This window comes from Geotrypetes seraphini, chromosome 1 (genome assembly GCF_902459505.1).
Source record: "Geotrypetes seraphini chromosome 1, aGeoSer1.1, whole genome shotgun sequence".
Classification (NCBI taxonomy): Eukaryota; Metazoa; Chordata; class Amphibia; order Gymnophiona; family Dermophiidae; genus Geotrypetes; species Geotrypetes seraphini.
The window spans coordinates 435591704-435608877 of record NC_047084.1 but is presented as its reverse complement, the minus strand read 5'-3'; the positions used below and the strand labels follow the sequence as shown (position 1 = coordinate 435608877).

Here is a 17174-nt window from a genome sequence, read left to right as displayed (position 1 = left end):
GCTGCACACTTTATATTCTACCAGGGTCACTATACCCTCTCCTCAAGTCACTTCATTGGCTCCCTATCCTTTTCCACATAAAGTTCAAATTCCTCTTACTGACCTACAAGTGTATTTGCTCTGCAGCTCCTCAGTATCTCTTCTCTTTCATCTCTCTCTCCCCCCCCACCGGCACTCCACTCATCAAGTAAATCTTCTCCTCTACAGCCAACTCCAGACTCTGTCCCTTCTACTTTGCTGCACCGCATGCCTGGAACAAACTGCTTGACTCAGTATGTCACGCTCCGTCTCTGGCAGTATTCAGATCCAGATTTCAGATTCAAAGCCCACTTCTTTGAAGCTGTTTTCAATTCCAAACTCCAACCCACCTGCTTATATGTCTTAGTCCCTCTGCAATTCCCCCATCTGAGCACTGTGTATAGATGCATCTTCTTGTCCAGTTTGTCTGTTTTGACTAGATTGTAAGCTCTTTTGAGCAGGGAACTGTCTCTTCTATGTTTTGAAGTACAGCACTAGGTTCGTCTAGTAGCGCTATAAAAATAAGTAGTAGACTAATGGTCTCTATTAGCTAAGTGCTGAAATGACAGAAAGAGCCAGTTAGAGAATGACATGGGGACAAAGTTGTCCCCGCAGGCTCCGCCCCATCCCCGTGGACTCTGTCCTCATTTACAGAAGCCTCAAACCCTTATGGGAAGGTGTGGCTCACTGGCAGAGCTGCTGCCTCTGCACCCAGTGGTTGTGAGATCAAATCCCAGTGCTGCTCCTTGTGACCCTGTGCAAGTCACCTACTGTATATACTCGAATATAAGTCGATCCAAATATGTTGAGACCTCCATTTCCCCCCCCCTCCAAAAAAAAAAGGAGGAAAAATGGTTGACTTGAATATAAAACGGGGGCTTAATATTCATGTGCTATGACCTGCCAGGATCTGCATCCAGTATCCCCTCCCTCACATCCTCCCCTGCCAGGCTCTGCACCCAGCCATCTTCCCTTCCTTACCAGGATCTGCACCCAGCCCCCCTCACTCCTTGACAGGCTTTGTACCTTGCCTCACCTTCCTACCTCTGGTGGTCTAGTGGTAGGCTGGGACAGGAAGGATGCCTCCTATCTCCCATCCCAGCTGACTAACTTTTCTTTTTTTAACCTCCCCCCTCCCCGGCGCATGCTTACCTTTTGCACCATTTTTAATCCCTGGTGGTCCAGCAGTGTATGGTGTTGAGCCTCTCCATCCCCATTCCCTTATGGCGGCCAGCGGCGCACCCGACAGGGCCGAGCTCTCCCTGCTTCGCCCCGCGCTGCTCTCTGGTCGCCGCCAGTTCTCGCGGGACGGGAACTGGCGACGGCCATTCAGAGAGTATATACGGTAATCCTCCAGTGCCTACCACTTTGAATGTTAGCTTTGAAATGCCAAAGCCACAAAAAGGCAGTATGCAAGTCGCCATTCCCTTTCCCTTCCCTTATTAAAGTACAAAAGGGAACAATATTCTGTACGACTATTTATAAATCACAAATAGAACTTTCCATTTCAATCTGGTTTTGGTACAACCTTCCCAGAGATTCAGTTTTTACATCATCTGGGAAGGTAATTGGATTGTCTTTCAGACATGGATGAACAGGAAAATAAGTTCTATTAAATTTTGGAAATGCTCCTTGATGCCAGCAGTGATAGATGAATTTGTTGCACTAGCTGGGAACATGATGGTAGGAGTCTGATCAGCAGACAGGACTCTTGTTGGCCCATCAAAGGCAGACAAGACACAAATCATATCATTTTTAACAGGAGTTCATTTAAATCCAAAAGCAGCTTCTAGGGGCTTTTTTTTTTAACTCACTGAATTCAGTTGCCAGTTGTCTAAAATGTGTTTAGTTTTTACATATTGATACTGGTCTCTAATTTTTAAGAGAATGACACAGGGACAAAGTTTGTCCCTGTCCCTGTACTGACCCTGCAGTTAACCGCAGGTACCTGTCCCCGTGTCATTTTCTAGGCCAGAGTCTATAAATCTGGGTGCCAAAATAAATGAGCACTCCGAGTTGGGTTTTTAAGATTTCCACAATGAATATGCATAAGATTGATTTACATGGGCTGCTTCCATTATATGCAAATAGAACTCATGCATGTTCATTGTGAAAATCTTGAAAACCTGACTGGGCTGTGAGCCCTCAAGGACCATGGTTTTTCAGCCTTTTCTCTAGAGGTTGTAAATATAGATGAGATTGAATGGGGACAAGCTGGAGCTCTGCAGCGCCCCACACCAGTCTGCGGATTTGAGAACCTAGACCCAGAGAAACTTGTTGGGGCCTAGATGACAATATGCAACTAAACCATGTCAAGAGAGCTTTTTCAGTGCCTTGCACCTTTTTCAGGATAGTAAAATATGTGCTGTGGTGTCAAAAGCGGCAGACAGGTAGGATTAAAGCACAGGTTAACTAGGCATGTGCCAAGGGTCCAAATGTTTTCTGGACCATATGGGTCCAGAAAAAGGAGGACAGATTGAGACATCCAGATTTTACTTCCATTTCTTTCAGTGGAAGTAAAAGCCGGATATCTCAATCTGTCCTCCTTTTTCTGAGCCAAATGGTAACCCTATTTAGAAGGAGCCCGCTTGGCTGGGACTGAGACTGGAGACAGGACATCATAGTTATATTTACGTTTTTCTTATCTTTCCTTTAAAGATGATGTAATTTCCTTCCTTTATTTTTATTGGAATTTAAATAATCCAAGGCAGATATACATGTACAGAAAATTCTGAAATTATCATGAAATAAGAAAATAATCAAAGATAAAGGGGAATAATCAGATTAATGAAGTCTAAGACACTATAGAAAAAAAAGTCAATGGAAAATAAGGGATGTTACCTCTATAATACAGTGGAACCTTGGTTTGCAAACATAATTTGTTCCAGAAGCATGCTCGTAAACCAAAGTGGTCATATATCAAAGCGAGTTTCCCCATAGAAAGTAAGGGAAACTTGCTTGATTTGTTCCACATCCCCAAAATACCCCCCCGAGGCCACTGGCACACTTCTACCCCACCCCCGCAAACCGGCATCGCCCCCCAACCAAACCCTTACCGCAATGGGACACCGGCATACATCACCAACCCACAGGACGTGCTGATGCCCAAAGAGCCTGCCGCTGCTTCTGCTGGGCCTTGAGCATCTGCACATCTAATAGAATCTCGGAGAGAGCGGAAGTCAGAAGGCCTTGAGCATGCGTAGATGCTCAAGGCCCAGCAGAAGCAGCGGCAGGCTCTTTGGGCACCGGCACATCCTGTGGGTTGGTGCTCTGTGCTGGTACCCCATCGCGGTAAGGGTTTGGGGGGGGGGGGGGGCGATGCAGGTTTTCGGGGGTGGGGATCGCAAATCGAGTCAACACTCGGTTTGTGAGGCAAGATTTGCTAGAGTGTTTTGCTCTTCTTGCAAAACACTCGCAAACCGCGTTACTGGCAAACCGAGGTTTGACTGTATATTCTATGCGATATAGGCTGGCCAGTGGCTAGGCACTGGGAAAAACATATGTGATCTAATTTCCTTCATTTTAAATTGAATTTAAATTGTATCATTGTAAACTGCCTTGAAGGTACACCACTGGCAGAATATTAAAATTTAAATAAACTATTTCCATGACCCTCTCCTCTACCCCTCCGACCTCCCAGAGTACATTTTTGCCTAGGTAAGTCAGCTGCTGGCGGAAAGAAACAAATTTTAAAGGACTTTTCCAACTTCTTCTTTAGGCTTCTTTGTTAAGCTATATGATCTTTAAGGTTATACCTCAGAAGGTCACCTACCTATAATTACATTACATTACAGATTTCTATTCCGCCATTACCTTTCGGTTCAAAGCGGATTACAAAAAGAGTTATGGAAGAAGGGTTACAACGTTAGATCAGAGAAGGTTTTCAAGAGAGGGAAAAGTAGGATCTGGGGTTAGGGAGGGGATGGTAAGAGGGGGGTTAAGCTTTATCATGGTATTAAGCTTTATTAAGGGATTTCTTGAAGAGTATAGTTTTTATTTCCTTTCTGAGCATCTTGTAGTCTGGGGTTGTTGTCAATAGGTTGGAGACTTGGTTGTCTATCTTCGCTGCCTGAGTGGCCAGTATAGTATGGCCTGTCCCTGCATAGGCGGAAAGTAGTAGCAGAAAGAAAGAAAGCTTCCGGGTCGCCGGAGGCAGTGTGTTTACTTCAGTCATGCTGCTGATGGCCTGAAGAGTTATAGCAGCATTGGCTGAGCAAGCACCGGATTTGCTCTAATCAGTTAACATGTAGTAATACCCATGCACTAACTGATTAGCACAGAAGATGCCTTCAGCGCAGAAAAATAAATATTAATTTTTAGTATGTGGGTACCATGCGCACATCCCCAAATTACCCTGGGACACCTCCATTTTTTGCTTGAAGGATTAATTTATTGCAAATTTATGTCATTTATTTAGTAATGCTGTAAACCAATGGATCTTAAACTTATCTTGGGGCCAGTCGGGTTTTCAAGATATCCTTGATGAATATGCATGATATGCATGAGGCAGATTTGCATATAACAGAGGTGACAGGCATGCAAATCTGCCTCATGTATATTCATTACGGATATCTTGAAAACCTAACTGGCTGGGGGTCCTCCAGGACTGGTTTAAGAACCACTGCGGTAAACTGCTTAATATGTACATTAGTACAAGCGGTACATTGCTAATTAATCCAATCCAGTCAGCCATGTTTTGCTGCTGTAAGCAGGCAGTAGCGCTTATCACAGTTATGTAAAAGGACCCTTAAATGTGTGTTTCTGCTCGTTTGTTGTTTAATAACCTGCAACAACATAGGATATGCCATTGGTCTTTCCCAGGCTGAAAACAGCCCCCAGTTTCCACTCTAAGGGGGGGGCAGGGTCAGCTGATTCACAGGCCCCATGCTGTCTGCCATTACTGGCCATAGCTCACTGCGCAGGGAGAGGGCACAGCCCTCTTTCTGCGACTCTGTCCACTGCCACCCCACAGTTTAGGAACCACTGGACTATGCTGGAGAAACAAAAATGCACCTAAAATGGGAGATAACTAAGAAAGAATGGCTTGTATGTATCGCCAACTCACATCATCGTTTCTATGTTTCTATCATCGTGTCTTATGAAGTGCTTATATGCTGTGGTTCTGGTTCTTTTCAGGCATTGGCTCCGTTTACTTCCATGCCACCCTTAGCTTCATTGGCCAGATGTTGGATGAGTTGTCTATCCTTTGGGTCCTCATGTCTGCCTTTGCCATGTGGTTTCCCAGGAGGTACATGCCGAGAGCGTTTCGAAATGCCAGGTAATGTCTGCCATTGTGCCGTGCCATTGGAAAGACCGGTTGGACTAATAACTTAAAGTTGTGTGCAGTGGTGTAGCACGAGGGTAAGTGACACTTGGGGTGGTAGTGCCCACCCGTTCCCTTTCCCCTGTACCTTTTTCATTTTCCAGGCAAGAGCAACAGAACAAACTTGCTGTCCATGTCGTGTTGGCTATCCCACTTCCTAGGCACAGGGCCTGGAAGTGCCATCAGCGAGAGGCGACACCGACGCGGGCAGCGAATTCATAAAGCTGCTCACGCAGGGAAAATGAAAGAGGTACGAGGGAAGGGGCGCACATGCGTGGCAGGGGTGGGGGTCGGGAAAGGAGACTTGTGCCTGCACCATTTACAAAGACCATGCCTGGGGTTTGAACCCTTCCCCACCCCCACCCCTTTACTACGCCAGTGGTTGTGTGGTGTCTTTTACCCATGCACCACTTCACTGTACTGTGCTGCTTGCGGATGAGGCCTTGATGGCAGCTGTCACTGGAGTGAATGCAGTGCCTGAGACTGAAGGAATAGGAACGTTGGTGTTTTATTATGCAAAGGTGAGGGAGGGGCTTTGGTGGCATCTGTAGTGTAGCTCAGCAGACATTTATTACGTGTGTATTTTATTTAGATAATCACATGACAAGGTTTAAAAAAAATATCACTGCGTAGTTCCCGTTGACACGCTGAGAATTGGAGTTCCTGGGAAGGTTTCAGCCAAGCAATAATTTCTCTTAACATAAGAACATAAGAAATGCCTTCACCGAATCAGACCCTTGGTCCATCTAGTCCGGTGACCCGCACACGCGGAGGCTTAACTAGGCGCTTCCTGATGAAGACCTAGGTGTTCCCAGATGAGGCCTTGTTTACCTGTATCCCTCAATGTGATTTGCAAGGAGGTGTGCATCCAACTTGCCCTTGAATCCCATAATGGAGGTCTCCGTCACAACCTCCTCCGGGAGAGCGTTCCAAGCGTCCACCACTCGCTGTGTGAAACAGAACTTCCTGACATTTTTGTCTTGGGCCTGTCGCCTCTCAATTTCAGTCCATGACCTCTCGTCTGAGTCACATTTGACAACGTGAATAGCGATGCTTCTTGCTGGATTTTGTCAAATCCTTTTAGTATTTTAAATGTCTCTATCATATCCCCACGCAGTCTTCTCTTCTCAAGTCTTCTCTTAGCTGATGTTCTCCCTGGAGACGAACATGAAACCCAGCTTGGGTCGGAGGGCAGTGAAATATTAGACTTGATTGCAAGCAGGACTATGGGGCTCCTTTTACAAAGCCGCGCTAGCAGGGTTAACGCGCGAAACTTTTCATCACGCGCCAACCCCTGCGCTGGCCGAAAAATTACCACCTGCTCAAGAGGAAGCGGCAGCGGCTAGCGCAGCCGGAGGTTTAGTGCACACTATTACGCGCATTAAACCGCTAGCGCGGCTTTGTAAAAGGAGCCCTATGGACCGCACTTTATCACACAAGCACTTTTTATATGGATTAATTCAATGTGGTTTATGACACATGATAGTTAAACGCTGGACAGGAGGATAACAAGATAAGTACAGTTCCAAATATATTTTTGACAGCATTTTAGGACAACTATATAGGTAACTGGGATATCAGCGATTTCTTTGAGTAACATTCAAGCCATTGCACACTATGGGGTCCTTTTACAAAGGCGCGGTAGCGGTTTAACGCGTGAAATACCGCATGTTGAACCGCCTGCCGCGCTAGTACCTAATGCCTCCATTGACGAGGCGTTAGGATTTTAGGCTGCCGCGGGGGTTAGCGCGTGATGAAATGTCCGACGCGCTAACCCCCGTAGCGCGCCTTGATAAAAAGAGCCCTATACATTATGGAAGGCAGGGAACAATAAAGTGAAATGATGGTTCCAAAACTATCGTGGTCTGAACTGCACTAGCAATGACCTGGTGGTGGTACTGAGCACTTTATATGATTAGTTATTTATGTTGGTAAAGTAGTTATTTGGTCACAAATTGAATATTTAACATAAGAAAATTGTATTTTGAATGAAAGCGGCACTATTGTTAGTTGAAATATTGAAATTAGAGTGCCTATAAGTATAAATAGTGGTTCCCATAGGAGGTTTGTTTTTATTTATATTTTGCCATTTCTGCACAGAATAAAATTAAACAGTTAAATCAATTAAAAAATATTTTAAAAATCTCCTATGGCCACTAAAGGCTACTTTTAACCGCTGTTTGGTAAAAGTGGGGTTGCCAGATTTGTTCATGCAAAAAAAGAGGACATGTTACTGTTCTCTGAATTTGTACCATATTATGTTTAAAGGATCACTGTTGTTACTTTTATGTATCTTATTATGGTTGTACGGTTTTCTTTGTTATAACCAATAAAAATTATTCAACTAAAAAAAAAAAAACCCTCCTAGCCTTAGGCTTAACTCGTAATGCACTGTATTACTTAATGCCATTAGGAATAAGATATAAAACCAGTCATGCTTCAGCTCAGTGACAATAGTCAGACAGCAATGTTTGGGTGGGCCAGTGGAAAGAATGGGTGGCCATGACACATTTCTTATCCTCCCCTGCTCTCTGCCTCCTCATTGCTCTCCCCTCACCTTCCACCTCCTTGCGCAAGTTAAAAATTAAATAATTTAGCTGGCAGGACGAGACTTCAGCACGCCGACATTGCAGCGCAGACAATTCAGTGCAAGACCAGAGCGCGCTGCCTAAAAAGTTACTTTTAAAGAGCTCCGACGCGAGGTGTGAGGGGGGAACTCCCCCAGTTTACTTCATAGTCTTCGCGCTGCCATGGTTGGGGGGGTTGGAACCCTCCATTATAAATTTAACTTTTTCCCGATTTTTTAGGAAAAAGTTAAGTTTTCTCTATAATGTGGGGGGTTGCACACCCCCCACACCCCCCCCAACGGCAGCGCGAAGAGTATAAAGTAAAGTATGGGGGGGGGGTTTCTCCCCCACCCATCCCCGTCGGAGCTCTTTAAAAGTAACTTTTTTGGCGGCGCACTGGGATCTTGCACCGAACTGTCGGCGCTGCAAGGTCGGCGCGCTGAAGTCTCATGCGCTTTTGTCCAGATATCATTCACAGTTTCACATTTTATCACCACTACTATTCATAACGTACATGCATTCTTAGTGTATCCCTCATTATTTATAGGACTCCTGAAGAAGACTTTTTGTCGAAACGCGGACCGTGTTGGGTCCTGTATCCCTAGCGGACTAGGTCCTTTAAGGCTCTTATGTGGATGATTTACTGTTATGTGGATGATTTTAGTGTACCTTTGGAACTCTGATACTTTCAAATAAAGTCCATTTGGGAACATCATCACTCCACAGAGTTTTTTTTGGTTTTCTCTGGATTTTCTTCTTAGTGGATATTTTGGGGTCAATTCCTTTTGTTTTTTGCTTTTGTCCCATCACCATCCCCATGTCCCACCTGATGAAGACATTGAAAGCCTACCAGAACTCCCCTTGCATCAGTATTCCCAGCTGCTCACACCAGTGCCCCATGCATGCTTAGTTCTCATGCAGACTCAGTTTTTGCACAAGAACTGAGCATTCTTGGGGTGCCAGGGTCAGCACCTGGGAACGCTGCCATGAATTGTTGCAATCGTTATGGCAGGCTGCTGATATCATCAGCTTGGTTGGGGGGGGGGAGCTAGGGGATCCGCATCAGCTATACCAATGTTGCACCGCTACTGGGTTGGAACTGAGCCAAAAGAGGACAGGCCCAGGCCTACCTGTAATTACACCCCTGCTTTATTTATTTAAAAATTTCTTGCTCGCTACATCTGCAATTCTAAGCGAGTTACAAGTAAACACTCATAATTTAAACAAATAAGCAAGCATTAGACAATAAACATCACAAAAACAAAAAAACAAAAACCCCACATACATTAAGCTATCAGTGAATCTAAAAACCAGCCTCAGTGCTACAGACCTAATAAGTGGCAGCGATTTAAAGACTCCCTTTCAACCATCTCACTTACATGAAAAATATCTCTCAAATAGCACTGTTTTAACTAGCTTCCTAAAATTTATTAAGGATGGATGTACTCCATACATCCTGAGGCAGTGCATTCCACAGCAGAACGCCTTGTACTGTTGAATGCCTTGCACTGTCAAAATTGAGCGATGGAGTAGAGACAGTTGGTCTGTTTCCAGTCGTGTAGCTATCAGATTAAGGGGCACTTTTACTAAGCTGTGGCAAAAAGTTACTTTAGTGTTTCCTTAAACAGGTCTTTCCCATTTTTCCCACAACCATAAAAATAGCCCTTTTATTTTATTTGTATTAAGCATAAGCACTTATTGCCACCCATTTTGTAGGTGGTAAGGGCCCACGCGCTCTTTGCTAACTAATGTGCGGTAAGGGAATTCTCACTCTTTGCCCCCTGATACAGTCCTTAAAAAAAAAAAAAAATAAATAAATAAATTTAACGTCCTTTATAGAGTAGCACATAGTGCCGACTCCCTTGCCCAAATCTGGATGTTGGCATGTATGCCAGCTGAAACCTGGTGTAAATGCTGGTGCCCAAACTCATGACATTTGAGCATGTAAATGGCGCCTTTCTATAACACACCATGCACATTTTCACAACACTCCTGACCCGCCCATGACTTTCCAAAGGGCACGCCTCCTAGTTTGATTTGTGCGCTATGAGATTTAGGTGTCTAGTGTTACAGTATAGTGCACAGGCAGATGCACACACAAATCCAAATTGGTGCCAATTAACATCAATAATTGATAACGTCAATTAATTGATAGGTAATGGCTCGTTAATCAATTTGTTTGCATGTGCATCTTGTTTATTTTTTATTTTTTATTTTTTTTAATCTTTATTAATTTTCAAAGCTAATACAAAGTGCCATGAATTATATATACATTAATTTCAAAATAAGCACTTGAATTTCTTTAATAACAATGAAGAAAATAAATATCCCTCCCCTCCCATCCCATCCAACAATTTAATCAAGAAATGAACCAGAAAAATATCCCCCCCCCCACCCACCAACCCCGTCCTGGATACTTATAAAAATAAATTAAATTTTAAACAAAGACAACTATATTGAATTAACAAAGGATGTCAACGGCTTCCAAACCAATTTAAATAATTTTATCTTGTTTATAAAAAAAAAAAAAAAAATTCTGTCCTGCACCATTTACAATTCCAGGCAGCTCACAATTAACATACATAATATTTGTATCACATAAAACCATACAGTAAAATAAACAAGAAAAATAAATCTCATTCACAACTAGCTAGAGCAGGGCAACCTTTTTAGGTTTACGAGTATATTGCACATTCAAGTATAGACTTGCATAAATAAAAAGGCCTTAACCTGTTTCTTAAAAATAGAAAAATCCTCAATTTGTCTAATGTGATGTGGCAGTGAATGCCCGAAAACTGGATCAGCAATTAACTTTTTCTCTCTCATTTATGGAGAGAGAAGCATCAAACTTTGAGGAAGCATCAAACTTCATTTGTTTAAAAGAAGGCACTTCCAACAGTCCCTTGTAAGCAGATCTCAAATGTCTTGCAGGGTTGTGTATATTCAAGGTAGTCAAACAAACTGGCAAGAGATCATTTACCAAAAAATGTATATATATAGGACCAGAGAGATTAATCTATGAACTCACAAAAATACCTCTCTTGTGTACTCTTCAATAATCTTGAAAAAAAACAGTGATGAGTATCCTACTATTACACTTATCTTCTTGTGCTTAAGAAATTTAATACGACGTAAAGCTAGCTGGCGTTTTGCTGTATAGCTGCGTAAGGGCAGTGGACTCTTGGCGAACTTGTTAACGCTCAGGTCGGCAAAGGGGGAGAACTGCCAACAAATGCTATGTCATTGTGTTAATTGTAGGCATGCCAGTGCTATTGGATGGAGGGGAGCGGGTCAATCATCAGCTTTCAACAAGCACACGCATAAGATATGCCTTTAATACATGCGCTCAAGACACACCTCTGATTCATACACTAGAGTTGTGCGCTTTTGAATTTTTTTGCCCATTGCTATAATTTATGTTAATAGTGTGTTTTCTTAATTTTTATCATGAGCCACAGCCAGAAATACGTTCCTCAGATGCACTTTTCACAGTACTGGCACCCCCAGACCAGTTGGTAATTTGGGGGTCATTAAAACCTGGTATTTTGTTTGGAGAATTACCTGGAGATGGTAGAGAATTTACCCGGACTGCTCGTTTTAATATTAATGACCTCATTGTAATACTGTTTTAATAGGAATGATCTCATTATACTATATTTGCATGGCAGAGTTGGAGGCTGCTAGGAAGCTCAGTAAAGACTTCGGTGAGCCATTCTGAGAATCCGGAGGTAAAATACTGGCATGCTAAACCAGCTAGAACTGGTTTAGTAACCCTCATTAAAGGCACAGTGTGTTTTGAGAATCCGGCCCCGAGAGGCAGGAGATGAATGAACAGCGGGTTTTCCAGACCAAAACAGCCCTGAGGGCAAGAAGTCACAATTTAGGGAAGGCTTGGGAAAAGTGGAAGGTTTTTAGACAGACCTTACATTTGATTCTGGAAGACCCAGATCTAAGTAAAATAGTTAAATAATTTCAAAAGGAAAGAGGTAAGTACTGTAGATGAAGATAGCCTGGCAAGTGACAACAGGGGAGGGATAGTGAGCAGCTTATGGTATTTCAAGCAAAGAGGATTGTGTAGGACAGTAAGGGGCAAGCAGGATAAAAAGAGATATGACGGGGTGCTTGATTAAAGAGTGGTTTTTTTGTGTGTAAGAGGGAGGATGTTGAAAGAGATTCTGACAAACATCGGGAGCTAATGTTGTACAGTTGGGGGTGGGGTGGGTGGAGGCGGTTACATATTTTATGGTACTGTAATTTAGCTCTAATTTTAGAATTGTAATTTTGTCTTGCATGTTAATTTTTATTGAAACCGCTTTGTTTTAAAGGTGGTATATACATTTTTAAAAACAAATTAAATAAATATCTACAAAACATCAGTGGTTTGACCACCATGTTTTGAAGAAATGGCAGACATCAAAGAGAGGCAAGTTTAATGCCACTGCAAAAGGATTTGCAGCAATTCATGTGCTTGAGGGAGTAGGCAAATGGTGGGGTTTGGAGTTCCTTGCGATCAAGGGGCAACCTCAACTGAGTGTGTCTTAGAGTAAAACAGATTGTAGATGAGATTAGGTGGTTAAAAGTCAGATAGGGATCAGTGCAGAAACGTGGAATGGTGGCACACTCGCACAGGAAATAGGGGGTACACCGATGAAAACACACAGGACATTGGCATGGCAACAGTCATGCGGTGACATTTTGCGCACAAGATGAATGCACGCTGCTGGTTCCGCCGCTTTTACGCCTTACTGTTAGCGTTATGAGGGAGATCCCCTCCCAGTACACTGAAAACTTCCGTTCTCTTGCCGTTGGTTTTCTGTTTTGTTTTGTTTTTGGTATGACTTCAGTGCTTGGAGGTCCCTTTCTTGAGCTTGCTAATTCATGCATTTTATGAGCTGAGTTACTGGATGAGGGGCGGCTGTGTTCCACGAGCCGTGGTCTCCGCAGCAGCACTCCCTACAGACGCAGCTCCTCTGGTCTTCGGGGTCAAAACACAGCTTATATTGGTGGCTGCTGGGGGATCCCTTATCAAGAGGCATGCTGCTCAGAATCACTTTATAGGTGACCCTCATGACTGACTCCAGCCTGATTAGCTAGGGGGCCCACTGCTGCAACTGCCTTGAAGAGGGCAAATGTACCTGGTCGGAGATCAAGTGGTCAATAAACCATCTAGAATTGAGAGCCATTCGTTTGGCACTGAAGGAGTTGTAATCTTCCTTGACAGGGAAGATAAGTCAGGGTGTTTTCAGACAATGTCACACCAGTAGCTTATGTGAATAGACAAGGAGGCACCAGAAATGTTGCCTCATGCCTGAAGACACAGATGTTATTCCAGTTGGTGGAAGTTCACTTACAAGCCCTCTCAGCTGCCTACATGGCACGGGTAGAGAACGCCCAGGCCGACTTTCTCAGAAGACAGACTTTGAATCTGGGAGAGTAGTCTCTGTCCCAGAGGGTATTCTCCCTTCTATAGTAGAAGAACTGAGCCAGGAAGCGCAGGGCTGGCCGCTCTCATTCAGTCCTGGCCCACCAAGCTCCTACTCTACATTTCTACCATGGTGGGCCGGGTCATTGCAGAATAGTGAACCACCAGGGGTTGGTGATCCTGGTAGCTCTGGACTGGCCTCGTCGACCTTGGAATGTGGATTATGTGGATCCGGTGTGCCTCTGAAGAGGCAGATCTCTCAGACTGCTGATTCATTCCAGCCTACTCTGCCAGGGTATGGTCCCTATGGAGAATCCAGAGCGCTTTGGTCTTATGGCATAGTTCTTGAGCTCATGGCCCTAACTTGGAAGAGCTATTCAGAGGTAGTCATCTTGACCCTCCTGAGAGCAAAGAAGCCTGCAACAATGTTTGCTGCTTATGCTAAGACCTGGAAGGTGCACAAAGGAATAGGTGGATGGATGTGCTAATGTATTTGCTTCAGTTTCAAGCTGTAGTCCTGGTTTTTGGAAACAAACTGGGGCCTTACATTTCTCTGCACAAGACCAGCAGGCAGGAAGTGGCATCCTGTGAGATTTAGAAATGATAGCCTACCAACACAGACTGTATATGATGGTTGATATTCCTGGGATGGGTTCCTTCTGCTCATTCATCTTATAGAGATGTGTGTGTACGGTGGGGGAGAGGGGTACAGCAAGGGGATAGGAGGAAGGGAGCAGATGCTGGGGAAGACAGAAGAGAAGGGCTGGTGGAAGAAGAGCATAAGAATAATATGTTGGCCCTGAATGCAACAAAATCTTCTGTAATGTTTTTCCCAACTAATAACTACAACAAAAATATTGGGAGTAACACTAGATCAGGAACTCTCTTATCATAACCAAATTAGTTCAGTAGTTAAAAATTGTTTTTATAAGTTATGTCTCATCAGATCATTATCAAAAGTTTTAAAACCTGAAGCTCTCAACATTCTAATCCACTCATTAATCATTTCTAGGCTAGATTATTGCAATACTTTATACCATGGCATAACTAATAAAGAAATAAGAAGGCTACAAATAATACAAAATACAACAATAAAAAGAATTCAAATTCAAAAAAATATGACCACGTTACACCACTTTTACAAGCTGCACATTGGCTACCAGTCACACATAGAATAACTTTTTAAAATCATACTGTTAACTTTTAAAATTCAACAATCACATGCTCCGATATTCCTGGATCGCTTTTTGATACCGTATTCTCCACTTAGGGCACTCAGATCAACACAACAACATTTATTAACTATTCCTTCTTTAAAAATAATAGAGACCAGGAGATCTACCATTTTCTCAGCCATAGCACCCCTGCTTTGGAACAATTTACCATTATATCTGCATAATGAACCTTCCTTAGAAAAATTCAAGTGCTTCTTAAAAAGCTTTCTGTATAAGGACGCAGTCAAAACATAGACAGCAAAACTCACCAATTACTAAACCTTTAGACCTTTATCAATCTTATGAGTAGGTCGCCATCAATCTTTCGAGCAGGTCGCCAAATTATTATTATTATTTTTTTTATGTGTTCCCACCATTTGTGTTCTTCCCTAAATGTTTCTTTTCTTTCTTTAAAGATTGTAGTTCATCCCTCTTGCCTTTTGTACCAGTTTGTTTCAGAACATATATAATTTGTATCTAATGTCTTGTCTTGTCCTCCCCTTTTTTTAACAAATTGCATTGAAATATATGATATTGAGTAGATAACAAATCTTAATAAACTTGAAACTTGAAACAAGAAAGTGAGATGGATGAAGAGGTTGTGGAGGTTATGGGAGACAAAAGTATCAGAAAGATAGAAAAAATGAAAATGGCATGGAGGCTGAGTGAAAGAACTGACAAATGTGAGAAAAGATGTCAGTAAGGAAAAAAGAAGGGTGGGGAGAAAGGAGGGAGGGATGTCAGTTCTTGGTGGTGCCATTGGTAGGAGTGCCATTGTTCCAGTATCCTTGCCTGAATCTAGAATCAGAAAATAATATTAAGTATTGAACTAAGGCCAGTACTGGGCAGACTTGCACGGTCTGTGTCTTTATATGTCCGTTTGGGGGAGGATGGGTTGGAGAGGGCTTCAATGACTGGGAGGGTTTAGATGGGATGGAATAGGTATTAACGGAGATTTCGGCAGTAGGAACCCAAGCACAGTACCGGGTAGAGCTTTGGATTCTTGTCCAGAAATAGCTAAGAAGAAAAAATTTAAATTGAATCAGGTTGGGCAGACTGGATGAACCATTCGGGGCTTTATCTGCTGTCATCTACTATGTTACTATGAAGCATTTGTGTCATCTAAAAGTATTCAGAACTGCTGTAGTATTTTTCAAAAGCTGTACTAGTGAGGTCTCGATATTGAACCGCGGGAGGCAGTAATCCCGGATATTCAATGCCAGGGTTTCCAGCATTGAATATCCAGGGCAAAGGTCTGTGGCTTGCACTTAGCAGGCCAAGTTGATTTTTGTTGGCTGGCCGGCTAAGGCTAACGGGCAAACTTGGACCTGCTTTTTAGGCACTGTCTGGCTGCATGCCTTATCCAGCCAGCTGATGAAAATTGGCGGTGACTAGCTGTGTTGCATGACATAGCTGGTCACCAGACTGGTCGGCGAACCCATTATTCAGTGAGAGATAGCTGGATATTTCCCGCCGAATATCATCAGATAGCTGGCCAAACGGGACTTAACAGATCTGGATCTGTTCCCAGCTGTTTAATTCCTGCTGAATTTTGGGGGGAGAGGCGTTTGGGTTGGTTTTTTTTTTTTAAAGAAAATCTCTTATGCCTCAGAATTCCCATTTTGTCTGTACCATGTTCTCACTTTTTGCCCAGATTCTTACTGTAATGTTATAGCTGGAAGCTCCAGTACCTTAACCCTTTCAGGACCATAAGGATCGTAGGCCAATTTTTGTGGTTTTGATGACATTTTTATGGTAAAAAGGGCTTGCAGATGCCAAAAAATTGATTTTTTTTTTTGTGAAATATCATTATTTTTATTTTAAAAAATCACACTTCTGGCTTATGGACAGTGTGGCAAGTGAATCTTCTCGTCAATCTGGCAACGACGCTAATGAATGAATGTCGGAACCAGTTTGTTTACATAAAGGCAGTATCCTATGGAATCCGTACATATCAAATTTAGAACTGTAGACTATCCCGATCAAAATTTATAGGATTTTAAAGTTATGGGACAAATATGTCCCTTGGTCCTGAAAGGGTTAAGATCTGAATAGCGCTTCCACCCCCAGTGTTGCCTCTGTGATAGTAGTTGATGTCTTTGTGACAAATTAGCCGATTTCCTTATAGCTGAGGTTAGCTTTCCCTCTTTCCATCACATCGGCTGTTCTGTCTGCACAAAGGTTAGTAGTCAGCTGGAGCCGAAGCAGTTTCCTGACTCGTGTTCACATGACTGCATGCCACTTCTGCATATTATTTGTGAAACGCACAAATTTGTCAGCTCACAGGAACAATAGCAACAAAACAGAGTTCAAGCTGTGGCAGAGTTCAAGCTGTGGTATTTTCAGGGAAGAAAGTCTGCTGCTTTTCGGGATGGATTACATTTTACGTGGAAGTTGTTCCTGGGAGGGTGCTCTTAAAATGCTGCCCCCATCAACGTTCAGTCATGGCAGGCCCAGCAATGCACAGCAGTCTTTAGCTTTACACTGTAAGCTCTGCAAGCACTCGCTGTTAATGAAATGAAACTACTAATACTATTACTATTATTTATTATTTCTATAGTGCTACCAGACGCATGCGACACTATACATTAAACACACAAACAACAGTCCCTGCTTGAAAGAGCTTACAA

The 17174-nt window shown here is 43.0% G+C and overlaps 1 protein-coding gene across 1 annotated transcript in view; it reads left to right on the top strand.

Moving 5' to 3' along the window:
• ACER2 (alkaline ceramidase 2) overlaps positions 1-17174 on the top strand; it is an 88321-nt gene that overhangs the window by 12464 nt on the left and 58683 nt on the right. Inside the window, exon 3 of the mRNA XM_033919617.1 lies at positions 5155-5296. Coding sequence (XP_033775508.1) covers positions 5155-5296 — 142 coding nt within the window. The remainder of the gene's footprint in view (positions 1-5154; positions 5297-17174) is intronic.